Below are 19,241 nucleotides of genomic sequence, written 5' to 3' on the forward strand. Positions count from 1 at the left end.
TAAATGATAAGAGCTCCACGAAGTGAAAAATTTATAGATGAATTATTGTAACTTTTATACCGTAATTTTATAAAAACAGAGATTGGAAAAAAGTTAGTTAATTAACAATGGTGTAAATTTTTGAAAAATCGATATAAAATTTTTTTTTCACCGAGGTTTTTTTCGTTCAAGTGTTTAGATTACACCATAATTTATTCAAATTTTTAAATTGTTATTTAATACTATAAAAAAAATATTTTAGGTTATATACGGGCTTTTTAGACGGCGCGCCTATGCCGTAACGACCGCGCGGAGCGCTATTTTCAGCGTTAATTTTTTTTTATAAATAATAGAGATAGAATTCCGGGAGTTGGGACTTTTTTATTGGAAATTTCCTCCTCTTTCAGGATCTTTTTTCAAAATTCCTTAAATATCATTATTTTAGAAATAATTAAGGAAAAACCAAATTCCTTTTTTTTTAAATCTTATTTTGTTTATAACAATCGCAATTTTTTATGTGCTAATAAGCCCTTAAAAAACATTTTTGTAGACATCATTCCGCATCCAATGAGCTATCGTACATATTTTTAGGAGCTTTATGTCTATTTAACACGTTTTTGAACTTGTTGACTAGACTAATAAAATATTTTTTCGATCTTACGGACAGAATAATAAAAAAAATATGAACTGGTTATTTAAGAAAAAAATCAAAATTATCGATAAAGTTGATTAGTGCAAACACGAATAAAACAACATTTTTTTGAAAATAAATCGTAGCTAGATCGATTTATCGCCCCCGAAATCCTCTGTATACTAAATTTTATGAAAATCGTTGGAGCCGTTTCCGAGATTCAGATTATATTATATTATATATATTTATATACTATACTAGCTGTACCCGACCTCTTCGCTGGGCGTTTAATATTAACATTATTATTTCTCAACCCCACAAAGATTCTCATCATTAACGCCCCCGCAACTGGTGTAGGGAGTCCAACACTCATATAAATATTAGCCTATCCATTAAGTACATGTATTTTCTACATGGATACCAAGTTTCAAGTCAATCGGATGCACGGTTCAGTAGTTATAACGGAACATCCGTAAAAACCACTGGAGATTTATATATTAGTATAGACTGCTCGTTTAAAGATATAAGATAAGCAATTTTTTTTTAATGAACTTTTTAAATATTAACTTCACATTTTTTTTTATTGCTTAGGTGGGTGGATGAGCTCACAGTCCACCTGGTGTTAAGTGGTTACTGGAGCCCATAGACATCTACAACGTAAATACGCCACCCACCTTGAGATATAAGTTCTAGCATCTCAGTATAGTTACAACGGCTGCCCCACCCTTCAAGTCGAAACGCATTACTGCTTCACGGCAGAAATAGGCGGGGTGGTGGTACCTACCCGCGCGGACTCACAAGAGGTCCTACCACCAGTAAGAAATTTGACTGGTCTAGTACAATACGCAAAACCCTTACATCATACAGGCTGCCTTCATCGGATCTGCTGTCGGCGTCCGAGGGCACCTCCTCGTCCATGTACTCCGGCCTCATGATACGCTGCTTCCCTTCGTCCAGCTCCGACTCCTCATCGAACTTGGTAAGAAATAAAAAGATATTCATTTTAAATATTGTTACTCCGCCAAGAGTAACAACATCTATCGCCGAATACGAATATCAAAGGAACTTGTATCGTCGAGAAAGCTCGAGACGTACAACGCCATCTATTGTCAGATAGCAGAAGCACGCATCGAAGCTACTCGACTTGCCCAGAATGTTCCCGATAAATCTAGGGATGTCGTATCGACTATAAAAGCGTTGTAGAGATGACACAAAATCAGTTAGTAGGCGATACTACTCGAAGCGAAACAGCGAACGGATCACCTGAAGCGAAGCGGAAGAAGCGAATTGACAATTTAAAGGTGTTCTGTGAGTGTTCTAAGTGCTCATATGCAGTCTTAATTTGTACTTCGGCAGAATATTTATCTATTTATCCCGAACCCTGGCGCGTACCAATATTATAATGTTACGCGCTGGTGTTCGGGATAAAAAAAAATCACCTAAGTTTTTTTTTTATTGCCTTTGTAGGCAGACGAGCGTACGGCCCCACCTGATGGTAAGTGGTTACCGTCGCCCATGGACTTCAGCAATGCCAGGAACAGAGCCAAGCCGCTGCCTACTTTGCTGTAGGCAGCGGCAGTAGGTTGTAGTAAGTACAACTTAAAAACTGTATTCAACACTTAAAGCACTTAAAACACTCAACAAACACTTTAAAACTCTCATTTCGCTTCTTCCGCTTCGCTTCAGGTGATCCGTTCGCTGTTTCGCTTCGAGTAGTTCCGATTACGGACTGACTGCGTGCCATCTCTATAATGTTTTTATAGCCGATACCTCATCCCTAGAATTATCGAGAATATTCCACACATCTCTAGTAGTAGTTTCCGTTATCTGTCAATAGATGGCGTTGTACTTCCCGAGCGTTCTATGTGCAACTAGATCCTTCGATATTCGTTCGAATATTCGGCGATAGATGGCGTTACTCTTACTGGCGTAACAATACTATTGTAATCATCGAATAGGAGCAGGAGAAAGAGAGTATGAGAGAAGAAGATATTGGGACTTATTGAGTAAGGTAGCACATTTGAAGCTTCACACGGATTCGAATCCGGTTCTCGCTGGCGGAGACGCGGACCACCACGTACCTCATCGTCGAGTTCGAAGTCCTCTTCGTCTTCAAGGAACTCCTCCTCATCGATTATCTCATCGCTCTCGACCGACCTCGCCGGCCGGGGCGGGTGCGATTGCGCCACCACTGAGGATCGAAATCAGAACGTTAGGCGGCTACCGGAGCCCGTGGGCAACACCAAAGTAAACGCGCTTCGAAGCAGAGAAGGGCAGGGCGGTGGTGTCTACCCGTGCGCTCCTCACAAGACAGCCCAATTACACAAATATTTTTTTGCGAGTTTGATTTTTATTACACGATGTTATTCCTTCACCGTGGAAGTCAATCGTGAACATTTGTCGAATACGTATTTCATTAGAAAAATTGGTAGCCGCCTGCGGGATTCGAACACCGGTACATCGCTACATACAAAAGCACAGGACGTCTTATCCCTTAGGCCACGACGACTTCAAATACATTATCACATAAAGTTAACAGAAATTGTAATCAATGTTTTTTATTAGCTTCAGACGTATGTATGTTTGTAACGGAATCTTTGAACATGATTTTGACCCCCTTCAAAACTTCGGATTAACTCGAAATTTGGTATAATTATTAAGGACCGATGACAATTCAAAATAAAATAAAAATTGAAAAAATTGAAATTCAACTAAAAAATTACAAATAAATAATAGTTTAAAAAAACTAACAAAATACGCTTTTATAGAAAATCCAACTAAAAAATTGAAAACTAATTTTTATAAATTTGAATTAAAAACAGGATATTGGCAAGATAACCCTTCTACTCATATCTGTTCATAAAATATTTATAACTACTGATAACATGTACCCGACGCTTTTTTTTACAATAAAATATTTTGTTCTTACAGTATTCTTAGCTCAAATTTATCAAAATTTATTTTCTATTTTTTAGTTGGATTTTCTACTTTTTTTTTATTTTATTGCTGAGATGTGTGGACGAGGTCACAGCCCACCTGATGTTAAGTGGTTACCGGAGCCCATAGACGTCTACAACGTCAACGTCGCCACTCACCTTGAGATATAAGTTGTTAGGTCTCAGTATAGTCACAAAGGCTGCCCCACCCTTCAAACCGAAACGCATTACTGCTTCACGGCAGAAATAGGCAGGGCGGTGGTACCTACATGTGCGGACTCACAAGAGGTCCTATCATCACCAGTAATGTAATCTATAAAAGTGTATTTTGTTAAGTTTTTTTCAAACTGAATAAGGGTCACAATCGCTTGCGCCAGTGATCGCGCCTACCCGCGTCCCCGCCGCCCCCGCCCCCCGCCCGCCCCGCGCCGCCCGGCTTGTTGGCCAACAGCTCATCGAACTTCCTGTCGTTCTCAGATATTTGCTTCAGTCGCGACGTCGCGTTTTTATCTGTGAAAAAAAAAACAATATTTTTTATATTTGAAAAAAAATATCTTTTTTTATTGTTTGATGGGTAGACGAGCTCACAGCCCACCTGGTGTTAATAGTGAAGTATTAAACAGAGATGAGAGACATTTCTTATTCAATTAGTAGTAGTTTATTTAAAAATTAAAAAACAGTTAAATTGTTTTTTGATGAGTACGGGGACTCCACCCCCCCCCCTACCCCCGGCCAGGGCTTTGCCCCTGGACCCCGGCTCGGTACTCCACGAGCTTTCGGCCTGGTAGGAGAAAAAATAGTAAGTGCACCGCAGGAGAAAAGTTGGACATTTCCTCCAGCGTGTTTACCAATCGGAAATTTTACACGCGGGAGGAAATATCCAACTTTTCTCACTTAGTACACAATGTACTATTGTATTGTGTACTGTTGGTTTTCCAAATAAATTAACAAACGATACTAACTCTTATTCCCTAGGTCATTACGTGCGTTTTTGCTCGACTTGTCGACGTGGGGCGGTTTCGCGGTGCTCTTCGAAGCGATCGGTTTCTTCGCGACGGTCCTCGCCACCGGCTTAGGTTCGCCTGAGGACTGACGAACGAATTTAGCCTTTAAATATATAGGCCTTTAGAACTGAATTGGCTTAACAAAAAAATATTAAGAAAATGAGGTGCATATTTTCTTTTGTTTGGTAGGCAGCGGCTTGGCTCTGCCCCTGGCATTGCTGAAGTCCATGGGCGAAATAATAATCATTTAATAACTAAAATATATTATTAATTAATTAAAAACTTAATTTGAATTTTGGTCATCAAAAAAGAAACAGAATTCATTTTCAGTCTCTTTTAAATCAAGCGCACATTTTAAGCTTTAAGTTATGCGCTCTAAAGCTTAAAGTATTAAAAACGAAATTTCAAAAAATTACCAAGTCAATTCTTCAATTACATAATTTTTTGACGTGTACTGTTAAAAGACCTTACAACTCACATCTCTTTGATATCATAATACCCTGGTACTTTTCTTCCTATAAATCAACAATAATAGCACGGTCCACGTGATGTTAAGTGGGGTCCCTGAGATTATTGAAATTACAAAATGAATTCCGTAAACCACCTTGAGACATGAGGTCGATTTCTCAAATCCGAAACCATGCTACAGAACATACAGCCGTTAATTAATAAAGAAGGCTGTACGTGTCAGAGCAGAGTTACAATAATATATCTCTTTGATATCATAATACCCTGGTACTTTTCTTCCTATAAATCAACAATAATAGCAAGGTCCACGTGATGTTAAGTGGGGTCCCTGAGATTATTGACATTACAAAATGAATTCCGTAAACCACCTTGTGACATGAGGTCGATTTTTCAAATCCGAAACCATGCTACAGAACATCAGCCGTTAATTAATAAACAAGGCTGTACGTGTCAGATATAGATCAGTTCAGTTATAATAATATATCTCTTTGATATCATAATACCCTGGTACTTTTCTTCCTATAAATCAACAATAATAGCACGGTCCACGTGATGTTAAGTGGGGTCCCTGAGATTATTGACATTACAAAATGAATTCCGTAAACCACCTTGTGACATGAGGTCGATTTTTCAAATCCGAAACCATGCTACAGAACATCAGCCGTTAATTAATAAACAAGGCTGTACGTGTCAGATATAGATCAGTTCAGTTATAATAATATATCTCTTTGATATCATAATACCCTGGTACTTTTCTTCCTATAAATCAACAATAATAGCACGGTCCACGTGATGTTAAGTGGAGTCCCTGAGATTATTGACATTACAAAATGAATTCCGTAAACCACCTTGTGACATGAGGTCGATTTTTCAAATCCGAAACCATGCTACAGAACATCAGCCGTTAATTAATAAACAAGGCTGTACGTGTCAGATATAGATCAGTTCAGTTATAATAATATATCTCTTTCATATCATAATACCCTGGTACTTTTCTTCGTATTATTTCACGTCATTACCAATAATAATACACAAGTGGCGGCATTTACGTTGTAGATGTCCATGGGCTACGGTAACCGCGAACATCAGGCGGGCCGTAAGCTCGTCTACCAAAGAAGGCAAAAAAATTTTTTTTGATTTAACCCATTTCAATTCTAAAGATGTGTGAGGTAAGGAGGAAAAGCACCGTTAATGGATCGGGAGGATCCGTAATGACGTGCTTTGGGCGACGTCGACGGTTTACCATTCGGTCTACAGGATCGGGTATGTAGTCTCCAGCGGCCACGACAAGAGGGTTCTCATGTCGTGCCGCCTTCTCAAAGTGGCGCATCATTTAGGACTGACCAGGTCTGTGTCTTCGTCGTCCGAAGTTTCGTCGGGCGCTTGTCTCTTGAACGCGACGCTTTTGGCGGATTTATTTTTACTAGTTTTTTTATCCTGAAAACAAATAAAAAAACTTTGAACAATACTATAACTATACTTGAGACCTTAGAACTTATATCTCAAGGTGGGTGGCGCATTTACGTTGTAGATGTCTATGGGCTACGGTAAACACTTAACAACCATGTGGGCTGTGAGCTTGTCCACCCATCAAAGCAATAAAATAAAAAAAAGATATACCCTCATTCGCCAGCGCTGTACGAAATGGAGCCCATAGACATCTACAACGCAGACGCGCCATCCACCTTGAGATATAAGTTCTAAGGTCTCAAGTAGTTACAACGGCTGCCCCGCCCTTCAAACCGAAACGCATTACTGCTTCACGGCAGAAATAGGCAGGACGATGGTACCTACCCGCGCGGACTCACAAGACGTCCTACCACCAGTAAAACCTGCCTGACGCGGGAATTGAACCCACGACCCTCGACGCAACAGCAGGGCTGCTAACTAATACTTATTTATTTATTTATTTATTTAATACAAGGAGAACCAACAGCCAACTAACAAAGTAAAATAATATAACAAATAATAGAAACAAAAAGCCAATTAAAGGTTCTCACCAATATAAACAAATTAAAAACACTAGAGAAACAAAAGCATAGAAACAAAAAAAAAATTAAAAACAATCAGCAAGCAAGAAACAACATAAGGAATGGAGGAAAACACCAGACTAATTTAAATGTACACTTATTTATAAATGTCACAAATTAATTAAAAACTGTTGTGCTACACATCACCGGCACATGGCCCCGCACCCTCTGCCCCCTCATCGCCCACGAAAAATCGGGCACTAAGCTGACGTCTAAGTCCTGTGATAGAGGAATAAAATGGGTCAATATCTAAGAACCTGCCAAGTCTGTTGAGGTCACCACCAACACGTAAAAAGAATGAGTTTTGCCTATAGTTAGTGGAAGCTAGTGGCAAAGAAATTAGATTTCGATGCCTTAATGATATTCTCTGTGCATTGAAGTCAACTTTGGATAAGAATAATAACACAATAAATACACAAATTTAAGACTCAGACCTCTCGTAGTCACCGAGCACCAGATGCCGCCTCTCATTTGAGGAGTTCCAGAATTTGGTTAGACTAGTGACGACCACTCGCGGAGTCCTATCAGCTCTGTACGAGACACGACGAGACAATCAGGGGCGCAGCGATACACACCTCAGGCTTGTGGTCCTCTTCATCTTCGAGGAGATCCTCATCAGCCGTCTCCTTGCTCTTCAAGTGGTTCGAAGACCTTGACGATTTAACGCCAACAACTGATTTAGTTTCTTTAGAGAGGTTTCGGACTGAAAACGAACACACATATTACAAGATCTATATATATATTATATAGAAGTGTTTTTTTTTAATACGCTTTTATTAGCTTCAGACGTATGTATGTTTGTATGTAACGGAATCTTTGAAAATGATTTTGACCCCCTTCAAAACGTCGGATTAACTCGAAATTTGGTATACCTATTAAGGACCGATGACAATTCAATATTTAAAACAAAAATGTAAAAAAAAATTGAAATTCATCTAAAAAAAAAAAAATTAAAAAAAACTAACAATATACGCTTTAATAGAAATCCAACTAAAAAATTGAAAATATTTTTTTCAAATTTGAATTAAAAATAGTGCAAGAAAAAATGATTTTATTGTAAAAAAAGCGTGGTTTTTTTTTTTTTTTTTCCTACCTATGCTGATAGCCTTGAGAGGCTATTTCAGCGTACCCTAGCTTGTGTAGGTGAGCTCGCGGGGCTCAAACCGGAGAATTGCTAACACCGCCCTAGCAAGAGCAGTGCTTCGCAGAATCTACCACCGGATCGGAAACGCGACCCACTGAGAAGATCCGGCGGGAAACTCAGTAGGATGTGTCTGTGGGTTAATTCGCTCGTCGAGCCCTTCGTCGCAAGCGACGGGTTCGGCGAGGACGGTGACCGGTGCTTGTATTGCCTAAAAACACCGTTAATGGATCAGGAGGATCCGTGATGACGTGCTTTGGGCGACGTCGACGATTTACCAAACGGTCTACAGGATCGGGTATGTAGTTTCCGGCGGCCACGACAAGAGGGTTCTCATGTCGTGTGTGCATGGTATCACTTTTTCTTACACTATTTTTAATTCAAATTTATAAAAAATTATTATTACATTTTTTAGTTGGATTTTCTATAAAAGCGTATTTTGTTAGTTTTTTTTAAACTATAAATTATTTCCTACCTAAGCTGATAGCCTTGAGAGACCATATCAGCGTAACCTAACTAGTAGGTGAGCTCACGGGGCTCAAACCTGACGACGTTGCTATCACGAACCCTAGCAAGAGCCGTGCTTCGCAGAATCTACCACCGGATCGGAAACGCGACCCACTGAAAAGATTCGGCGAGAAACTCTCACTGAGTTTAGTGTCAAGAATACCAAGCTAATAAAAAAAATATACCTAATCCTTAGTGTATACCTGTGACGGAAGCAGTCCTGCTACTGCTCCTGCCGTGGGCTGGTGAGGAGACCGTCGACTTCCTGACCGAAGGAGACTCATCAGATTTCTCTTTCGTCTCGAATTTTGGCTTCCATCGGGCAGGTGTTGAGTGGACCACTTTAACTGGAAAAAACCTCGTATTTAGTAGACCAAGGTATACTTCAATAAGCGATTTGGAGGGTGAGCAATTTTAGATGAGACTAGCGGTCCGATCCGGCTCCGCTTGGGTCTTTAACAAAAATGTCAACGATATTTGATGTTGTTTTATTTTCTTAAATAAAAGAACACTTATTGCGGCATAACTATAATAGTTAGAAATATGCTGTCGCGACATTTTTCATAAATAATAATGTGTTCTACAAAGTCGTAGTACATTATTTTATTCTACCATCAAAAGTTTTCACAGGGCACGCGATGTATAGAATGTTTTAGGTAATTTTTTTACACCTTGGGTTACATTATTGGAGTTTTAGTAAAGAACTCTAATTTTTTTCAAAAAATTTTATAACCTATGTCACTCGGGAATAGTGTAGCTTCTAAGCAGTGAAAGACTTTTTCAAATCGGTTCAGTACTTTCGGAGCCTATTCAATACAAACAAACAAACAAATCTTTCCTCTTTATAATATTAGTATAGAAGACGAACTCATGGACGCCTGGTGGAATAATGTTGGCTTAGTAGTAGTTGGTAGAAGGTTTGCTAACAACCTCCCCAGCACTCCCGGGAAAGACCCAGCGAGAAACCCACCGGACTGATGCTGTGGGCTTGGTACACGTTGAATTTTATGTTCAGTTTTGTGCTGGTGGCGTTAACACTGGTGGTAGGACCTCTTGTGAGTCCGCACGGGTAGGTACCACCACCCCGCCTATTTCTGGCGTGAAGCAGTAATGCGGGCAGCTGTTGTAACTACACTAAGACCTTAGAACTCATATCTCAAGGTGGGTGGCGCATTTACGTCGTAGATGTCTATAGGCTCCAGTAACCACTTAACACTGGGTGGGCTGTGATCTCGTCCACGCATTTAAGCAATAAAAAAAAAATGTGTGCGTGTACTAGTGTACACACGTAAGAAGTGAAACTTCTTTATGGCCTTATTTTTCGAAAAATGATCTACATGCAACTTTCTAGAAATTGGTTAAATAAAGTTAAATTAGATAAAGTTTAAACAAAAGGATTTTATTATCATAGACATGAATACAAAAAAGATGGCGCGTAACGGAAAAATGTGACGCGTAACCGAAAAATGTGACGGTAAATTTTTTTCCAACGCCGATAAAGAAGTTTCACTTCAAAAAACTGCGTGAATGAGAAGGATCAGCGAGGACTTGTCCCGACTCGTCGGTTATCTACCGCGTGGGACGCCTTGGGTCATGCAGTTGGAGCCAAGTGGAGTGGAATGGACATAACTGGATTATTGTCGTGCTGCTATTTCAGAGTGGCGTTTTATTTTTTTACAATTTTTTTTTGGATGGATTCGTTACCCAAATCGCCTTGGAAAAAATCGAATTCAATTGACGTACAGATTTTCAAATCGCCTTCTTTAACACTAAACATACCATAACGGGTCAAATGACTGTTGGGTGGACAATGTATGTTTTTACTGGTGGTAGGACCTCTTGTGAGTCCGCGCGGGTAGGTACCACCGCCCCGCTTATTTCTGCCGTGAAGCAGTAATGCGTTTCGGTCTGAAGGGTAGGGCAGCCGTTGTAACTATACTGAGATCAAAGAACTTATGTCTCAAGGTGGGTGGCGCATTTACGTCGTAGATGTCTATGGGCTCCAGTAATCACTTAACACCAGGTAGGCTGTGAGCTCGTCCATAAATCTAAGGAATAATAAAAAAAAAAAAAATTACCCATTTTGAACTTTTGCATTGAAAATGCACGTGTCATCTTAATGCTTTTGCACAGTTGACTTCATGCCCTTTTCTTACCAATTAATCTACAGTTATTATCCTTAATGAAGTTATACTTCTTTAGACGCGTTATGAAAAATTGATGAGAGTGAAATTTTACGATGCGCGCGCACCGTGACACAAAATTAACAGAAATGAAGTTGCCCACCAAATCGCTCATTACAATACGACCGCCGTAACTTAGCGAGTCTGAATATAGCCGCAGGTGAACTTTCGCGCATGTACACTCGTAAAAAAAAGTGTTATTAGCATTCATTTTTTAGTAATATAAATGACTACTATTATTATTTAATATAGTTCATACTACATATTATTAAATTATTAACGTTAAATATCTATTATTAATTATTTAATATTAAAAAAAAGGAATAAATGTAATAAAAATAAAGTATAACTTCTTACGCGCCTACATAAGTACACACACCCTTTTTTTTTTTTTTTTTGTTTAGTTTGCGTAATACTTGTCGTATACCAGTTATCTTCGTGCTATGGTAGAAATAGGTACCAGTGAGTGTTGGTATGATATATGTTAAAACGACGAAATCTAAAAGTAGTCCAGTTCGGAGCTGCGATACGAGACCTGGAAATTACAAATTTAGAAAAGCGCACAAGCGATACTTTAACTTACCCTTCTCTAAATTGACGTAAGGTACATTTTTGCTTGACTTATCGTTGTGGGGCAGTTTCGTCGTGCTCTTGGCCGCGACCGGTTTCGCTGCAACTCTTGCCGACTTTTTGACCGCCTTCTGTTCTCCTGAGGACTGAGGTGAAACGAAAAAAGTTTGGGCACATTTAATTGACATTGATTTGGAAGCGCAAGGTAGCGGGCGCAGTGGGGGCGTGGTGGCGGGCGCAGTGAGGGACGCGGTAAGGAATGCAGTGGGAGCGTGTTGGCGGGCGCAGTGGGGGACGCGGTGGCGGGCGCAATAAGGGATACAATGGCAGCGTGGTGTCAAGCGCAGTGGGGGACGTTTTGGGAGCATGGTGTCAGGCGCAGTGGAGGACGTTGTGGGGGCGTGGTAGCGGGCGCAATGGGCTACGCGGTGGGGGCGCCGTTACGAAATATCATAAGTGACGTTTTATTAAAACTTATATCAACCAACAACGAGTGACATTGCTTGGTAATCCCACAATCGAAGTATTTAATTTTCAGAGCGTTTAAATATGACACCTTGTGAATTTCGTAAGCGCGATTTGAAGCTTTTTTTTCAAGTCAGAAACGCTAGTGCGGCGTGAGTTGCGGACAGGCTAGCGGCCAATTACAGTGTCAAACAAGTGGAATTGTGTGGGTTCGTTCGTCTTCAGAGGGAAGCATCAAGTATGAAGTACCGTGAACGAGCGATTAGTCACTTATGAGAAACAATATTTATATTAATAGCTAAAGAGGACTGGGATGGGACTGGGATGGAATCAGTACAGAGCTGCAGAGGACTGTGTCTACAGTAGTGTAGTATAGGACTCTCGGCTAGATGTAGGTCGGATCTGTGTCTGTTTGTGTACGAGAAGAGCTCGGGATCAATACAGAGCTGCAGAGGACTGTGTCTACAGTAGTGTAGTATAGGACTCTCGGCTAGATGAAGGTCCGATCTGTGTCTGTTTGTGTACGAGAAGAGCTGGGGATCAGTACAGAGCTGCAGAGGACTGTGTCTACAGTAGTGTAGTATAGGACTCTCGGCTAGATGTAGGTCGGATCTGTGTCTGTTTGTGTACGAGAAGAGCTGGGGATCAGTACAGAGCTGCAGAGGACTGTGTCTACAGTAGTGTAGTATAGGACTCTCGGCTAGATGAAGGTCCGATCTGTGTCTGTTTGTGTACGAGAAGAGCTGGGGATCAGTACAGAGCTGCAGAGGACTGTGTCTACAGTAGTGTAGTATAGGACTCTCGGCTAGATGAAGGTCCGATCTGTGTCTGTTTGTGTACGAGAAGAGCTGGGGATCAGTACAGAGCTGCAGAGGACTGTGTCTACAGTAGTGTAGTATAGGACTCTCGGCTAGATGTAGGTCGGATCTGTGTCTGTTTGTGTACGAGAAGAGCTCGGGATCAGTACAGAGCTGCAGAGGACTGTGTCTACAGTAGTGTAGTATAGGACTCTCGGCTAGATGTAGGTCGGATCTGTGTCTGTTTGTGTACGAGAAGAGCTCGGGATCAGTACAGAGCTGCAGAGGACTGTGTCTACAGTAGTGTAGTATAGGACTCTCGGCTAGATGTAGGTCGGATCTGTGTCTGTTTGTGTACGAGAAGAGCTCGGGATCAGTACAGAGCTGCAGAGGACTGTGTCTACAGTAGTGTAGTATAGGACTCTCGGCTAGATGAAGGTCCGATCTGTGTCTGTTTGTGTACGAGAAGAGCTCGGGATCAGTACAGAGCTGCAGAGGACTGTGTCTACAGTAGTGTAGTATAGGATTCTCGGTTAGATGAAGGTCCGATCTGTGTCTGTTTGTGTACGAGAAGAGCTCGGGACCAGTACAGAGCTGCAGAGGACTGTATCTACAGTAGTGTAGGACTCACCTCCGAGCGATCATCGTCTGATGTCTCATCAAACTTTGCTTTAGTAGGAACTTGATTCTTGAATATAATGTTCTTGGCTAATTTCAGTTTCTTTATCTTTGAATCCTGTTCAATGAATAAATAAAAGCGTATAACTGTACTGAGTATGAGAGACCTTAAGATTAGAGGTCCATGTCGCAATTGTATAGTATATAATTACGTGAATTATAATGTTCACGGGTTACACGATGTTATTCCTTCATTATTTTAGGCGTTTTTTTTAAAAATGGGTAGATATTTCATTGGAAAAAAAGGGTTCTGTGTGCGAGATTCGAACCTCGGCACGGTCGCGTCGCTCGATACGAATTTACCAGCCGTCTTAACCTTTAGGCCGCGACGACTTCAAAACAAAATTGGTAGTATGATATAGAAATATGTTTGCTGTAGTGTCGTTTTCTCCTTAATTATGTAACAATAATATTTTTCTACGGACTAAACCCGGTTCTACCCTCAGTTACGAAGCCATAAGTGCGGTGTTTCCCAACGTGTGGCCCACGCCCCACAAGGTAGCAATTTGATAATTAAGAGGGGCAATCGCACTAAATGAATATAGAAATTCTGCGTTAAAATTATTTTAAATTTAAATTTCACTTTTTTAATATATGTTTTGAAACATTACTAACTGTGTTCTGATAACAATTTCATAATGATTTCTTCTTAAAACCTATCATTTATGTTTCATAAGTGAACAAATCAATTTTTTACGTTAAGAATTATGTATGGGAGGCATAAGAATTTTAGAAATGTTACAGTGGGGCATGGCACAAAAAATTTAGCAGAGAAACACTGCCTCAGTGTAGCTCGCACTAAACATTTTAAAACTTTATATTATACGAAGCTTACAAGTGCATTGATCTTTCATTTGAATTCAGAGTGAGAGGGCGCGCGTGAGTAGAGGCGTGCGAGCGAGACGGCAGACTTGTTAATAGAGGGTTCGACTTCCCTTCATTCATGTGTCCCTAGTACTTTAAGTTTGTTTTGGGTCTGTTGTTTACGGTTTCTCTTTTGGCTGGCGGACAGAACGCTATTGTTGTTAAGCTATCATTTGTTTCTTATTAACAACGATTAAAAATTATCACTGTTCAGTTTAATAATTTTTTTTTAATATTACGTAATGTAAGTATTTTTCGGCCTGTCACCATAGAGGTGAATTAAAAAAATTAATCGGTGTATTTTTTTTCTGCAATTGGACTCGAAGGGCTTTTATTTTGGCTGCCGGACAAACAGGCACTGTCAATAACCCCCACAAAGCCGTACTCCTGTGCAGACAGCTCCTCGGGGAATCCCCCCGTATACATTTATAAAAATAAAAAAACTCACCTCGTATATAAACTCATCATCATCAGTGGAAGCTTCGTTCACTTTTGACGACTTCTTTGTTAATACTTTCTTCTTGGTATCTTCGTCGCCTAGCAACCTCTGAGTAAATGGAAATTCTAAATATTAGTAGTTCGGTCCAAGAGTACAGGGATGGTTGTTAAGGCGAATCCCATTGTCCACATCAGTACAGTAATGCGTTCCAGTTTGAATGGTGGGGCATCCGTTACGATTGAGGCTTCGACCTCATGCCTCAAGGTGGCATTCACGCTGTGTTGCCCCTGGGCTCAGATCCCTACTAAGCACAGGCGACAGACTTCTAGTGCTTTAATAAAATAAAAACTTTTCAACTGCAACTAAATTATAACTTAATTTGCGTAATTACTGGTAAGTCAGTACGGGAAGGTATCATCGTCGGTCCTGCCTATTTCTGCCGTGAAGCAGTAATGCGTTTCGGTTTGAAGGGTATGGCAGCCATTGTACTGTAAAAACTGAGACCTTAGAACTTCATATCTCAAGGTGGGTAGCGCTATTAACGTTATAGATGTCTATGGGCTCCGGTAACCACTTAACACCCGGTGGGCTTTGAGCTCGTCCACCCATCTATGCAATAAAAATGAAAAATAATTTCCACTGCCGGAACAATCTTAATAAGTTTCTTACCAATAAATCATCTGTATCATTACCGTCTTCCTCTTGCTTGCTTTCTGATTTCGTACCATCAGGTTTGATAACTTGACCATCAGATTTCCTGAAACAAGAAATCTTATGCGAAAAAAAAACACACACACACAACATGGTTAATTAATGACCTCAAATTTTCTCCTTTGACAATAAGGTGTACATTAAAACCTAAATTTTTTCCTATTAGTAGTGAGAATAATTGCTAGAGTGGGGGAGGGTGATGGGAGAGATGTGCTCTGCACTAAACGCTTCGCTTTCCCCCTTTGCCTTTTCATGGGTCCTGTCTCATGCGAGGTTCGGACGCGGGTTGTTGAGCGACAGGAGGTTTTAGGCGGGCGGAAGTCCGGCGATTTCCTCCTGACCAAAAAAAAAGTGATGCAACGCGTGATTTTTTTGTTACATAATAATAATAATAAATAACAGGGAAAAAATCATACAATATGGTCATCTGGCCCCAATTTAGGATTCCCTATGTCATAAGTACCAGATACTGACATACATACTTATATACGTTTAATTATTTAAATGTATAGATATTAAACACCTGTTCATCACAAAAATGTTTGCCCGATGTGGGAATCGAACCCACGACCCTCAGCACAACAGCAGGGCCCCTAATTACTGCACCACCAAGTCAGCCAGAGTATTGTTTCGCCGGTAAGACCAACTCCATCTATTGCCGAATAGCAGAAACGGATATCAAAGGAACTAGTAAAGTCGAGATCGTTCGAGAAGTACAACGCCATCTATTGTCAGGTAGCGGAAACACACGTCGAAGTTACTCGACTCGCCCAGAATGTTCTCGATAAATCTAGGGATGTCGTATCGACTATCAAAGCGTTGCAGAAATGGCACGAAGCCAGTTAGTAATCGGCTCTACTCCAAGCGAAACAGCGAACGGATAACCTGAAGCGAAGCGGAAGAAATTAACTACGAGTTGTAATGTGTTCTGTGAGTGTTCTAATTGATAATACAGTGTGAAATTGTAATTTTGGTGAAACTTTTATTTATCCCAAACCCCAGCGTGTAACAGTATTATTACACATCTCAGCATATTTCAATTATTTATCATATTTCATTTATTTACCGAAATATGCCACTAAATATAAGTAATTGCGAAAAATCAAAATCCCTCCTTACCTTATAAGAAAAGCATCTAAGTCATCAGCTAGTTCGTTTTTTGTGTCCAAGTTATTAAGGGCCTCTTCAATATTCTGTACCTCATTTCTTGTCACCGAGACAGTTACCGTCGACTCCTTATCTATTCCTTGTGATTTCTCATCTGCCAAAGATGTTTTGTAGTTTACTTCTTAAGAATCGACTTCATATTATTGCTGACGATAGGATGTCTTGTGAGTCCGCACGGGAAGATGCCACAGCCCTGCTTATTTCTGCCTTGACACCGCGGAAGTCAATCGTGAACATTTGTGAAGTACGTATTTCATTAGAAAAATTGGTATCCGCCTGCGGGATTCGAACACCGGTGCATCGCTACATACGAATGCACTGAACGTCTTATCCTTTAGGCCACGACGACTACAAATTTAGCCGCTAGTAATACACCAATCCCTTCCTATCTAAGGGGTCGCCAAAAGTTTTTTCTCTACTGAAGAGGCCATAGTCAAAAAAAATTTACGCACCACTGACCTATACAATAAGAAAAAGAAAAAAGTTAGCAATGCTTAAAAAATGCTCTAAGTATTATATATTACCCAAAAAATTACCCATATTACATATGGTTGGTGGTGCAACGGAGAGTCAAGGACAAAAAATCTCACAAACACCAACACGATGGACAGACTTCATAAAATTGACTCACTCCAATATAAATGATTGCTCTCACTCTGTGAAACATCATACCACATGGCGTCGCATCGCGAGAGCATCAGTATCGCAGAATTCGACTGATGCATGACCAAAATCACTCCGTCAAGTGTGTACGACTAGGAAGTAAGTAGGTATTACCATACCAACATTACCTAGCATACTATCATTTTCTTGCTTTGTTTTATTCCATTCTTGACTTTCTTCCAAGGAATCAATGCTAGGGGTAGCATCATCATCTTGAGTAGCCAATTCAGATTGATCTAGTGTTTCTTGTTCACACTGAAATAAAAATTTATAAGTGATTTACCAAGGTGCTCTGGACTCTGGGATATTATAATAGATGACAAACCATCATTTCCGAAGTACTAAGCTAATATATTTTTTCTTTTTGAAAACTTGGTGGTAGAGATGTGGACGAGCTCACAGCCCACCTGGTGTTAAGTGGTTACCAGAGCCCATAGACATCTACAACGTAAATGCCGCTGTAGGTAACATCAAACTCGTTATTTTCACTGCGGAGGTAGGACCTCTTGTGAGACTGCGTGGGTTGGTACCACCACCCTGCCTATTTCTGCCGTGAAGCAGTAATGCGTTTTGGTTTGAAGGGTGGGGAAGCCGTTGTAACTATACTAAGACCTTAGAACTGATATCTCAAGGTGGGTGGCGCATTTACGTTCTAGATGTCTGTGGGCTCCAGTAACCACTTAACACCAGGTGGGCTGTGAGCTCGTCCACCCAAATAAGCAATTAAAAAAAGAATGTAACCGTTCCCTGCATTCCTTTAACCCCACAGATTGTACGCATTAGTTGACTACTGATTGTACTAAAATTACTCACAAAGTACACAGCAAGCAATAACATGGCTACTACATTCAGATGCTTTATAAATAGCGTTTAAACATGTTCATCAATATAAATACCTATATTTTCCAAACTAACTAGATTCATAAGCTAATCTTAAAAATTTAATTCATTTTATGTATTACCTATTCTCCTTAATTTCATTATTGACAGTATTCCTTGAAATTTATGGGAAATAAAAAATTATATAACTGCTTTGTCTTTCCCTATATATACAGATATATTAACAGAGTTTTAAGGTTTTTAATTTCTGCTAATCATGTTATAAAAATATATAAGCTCTATTTGAAGTCATCATTTAGTAGTAATGTACTTAGTCTTGAAAAGAAACAGATTAAATACCGTTTGGTTGTATTCATCATCAGTAAGCACTCCTTCGCTGAGCCATTCTTCTTGCGCCTCCATTTCCTCTTCATCCAATTCTAGACCTTCGGCAGAGCCCATAGCTTGACCCTGTTACCAGAATAATATTTCAGTTTCTTTTTTATTGGCATCGGAGGCGAAACGGCACGCCAGTACGCCGGATCGTAAGCGTTTAGCGTTACTCGTGAACATAAACAATGAATATACTTCTCGATATTACTCGATACCAAAACAATTATGAGGTATATACGCGTTTCATTATGAATTTTTGACAAGCCCAATTTATGAATTAAAAAATAAACTCACTCCCATTTTGGTCAATTTAGTCGGCGGTTCGTCTAAATCTGACATATTGCTTTATTAAAGGGTAAACGTTAACACATTAGTAACAGTTTAGTTAATCTTTTAATTTAAATAGCAAATATAACCTCAATTATTTACAGATCTATTGATCCGGCTTGTTTGCGAACAAGACGTCAAATTTTCGTTTATCTTTTTATTCGGCGTTTGAATAGGCAAAGGAAACAAAGCCCATCCAACCTTATTTTTTGTAGCAAAATCAATGTAAGAAAAACGCCTTTGTCATAGTGCCGCAATTCCAAGGAGTATCCCTGTAACCTTCCAAGAGTATTGGAATACTAAGTATTCGACATTTCGAACAATATCCAATTTCGGAGTCGTTTGGAGGGCAAGCTACCCGCTACTTCCATTTGACTCCATACAGAAGAGAGCCGTTCGAATTGTCGATAATCCCAATCTCACGGATCGTTTGGAACCTCTGGGTCTGCAGAGGGACGTCGGTTACCTA

At 40.0% G+C, this 19,241-nt stretch overlaps 1 protein-coding gene across 1 annotated transcript in view; it reads right to left on the minus strand.

The window, feature by feature from the left end:
- The window catches only part of LOC101742971 (uncharacterized), a 29,121-nt gene extending 10,200 nt beyond the window's left edge, over window positions 1-18,921 (minus strand). Inside the window, exons 1-15 of the mRNA XM_038019916.2 lie at window positions 18,740-18,921; window positions 18,413-18,523; window positions 17,362-17,488; window positions 16,523-16,664; window positions 15,362-15,449; window positions 14,702-14,800; window positions 13,343-13,447; window positions 11,463-11,595; window positions 8,900-9,043; window positions 7,624-7,751; window positions 6,363-6,455; window positions 4,509-4,635; window positions 3,937-4,056; window positions 2,692-2,801; window positions 1,469-1,585 (exon numbers count right to left, since the gene is read on the minus strand). Of these exons, the coding sequence (XP_037875844.1) occupies window positions 1,469-1,585; window positions 2,692-2,801; window positions 3,937-4,056; window positions 4,509-4,635; window positions 6,363-6,455; window positions 7,624-7,751; window positions 8,900-9,043; window positions 11,463-11,595; window positions 13,343-13,447; window positions 14,702-14,800; window positions 15,362-15,449; window positions 16,523-16,664; window positions 17,362-17,488; window positions 18,413-18,523; window positions 18,740-18,784 (1,689 nt within the window). The 5' untranslated portion in view covers window positions 18,785-18,921. The remainder of the gene's footprint in view (window positions 1-1,468; window positions 1,586-2,691; window positions 2,802-3,936; window positions 4,057-4,508; window positions 4,636-6,362; window positions 6,456-7,623; window positions 7,752-8,899; window positions 9,044-11,462; window positions 11,596-13,342; window positions 13,448-14,701; window positions 14,801-15,361; window positions 15,450-16,522; window positions 16,665-17,361; window positions 17,489-18,412; window positions 18,524-18,739) is intronic.
- Between the last annotated feature and the right edge of the window lie 320 nt (window positions 18,922-19,241).

Source organism: Bombyx mori, chromosome 24 (assembly GCF_030269925.1).
Source record: "Bombyx mori chromosome 24, ASM3026992v2".
Classification (NCBI taxonomy): Eukaryota; Metazoa; Arthropoda; class Insecta; order Lepidoptera; family Bombycidae; genus Bombyx; species Bombyx mori.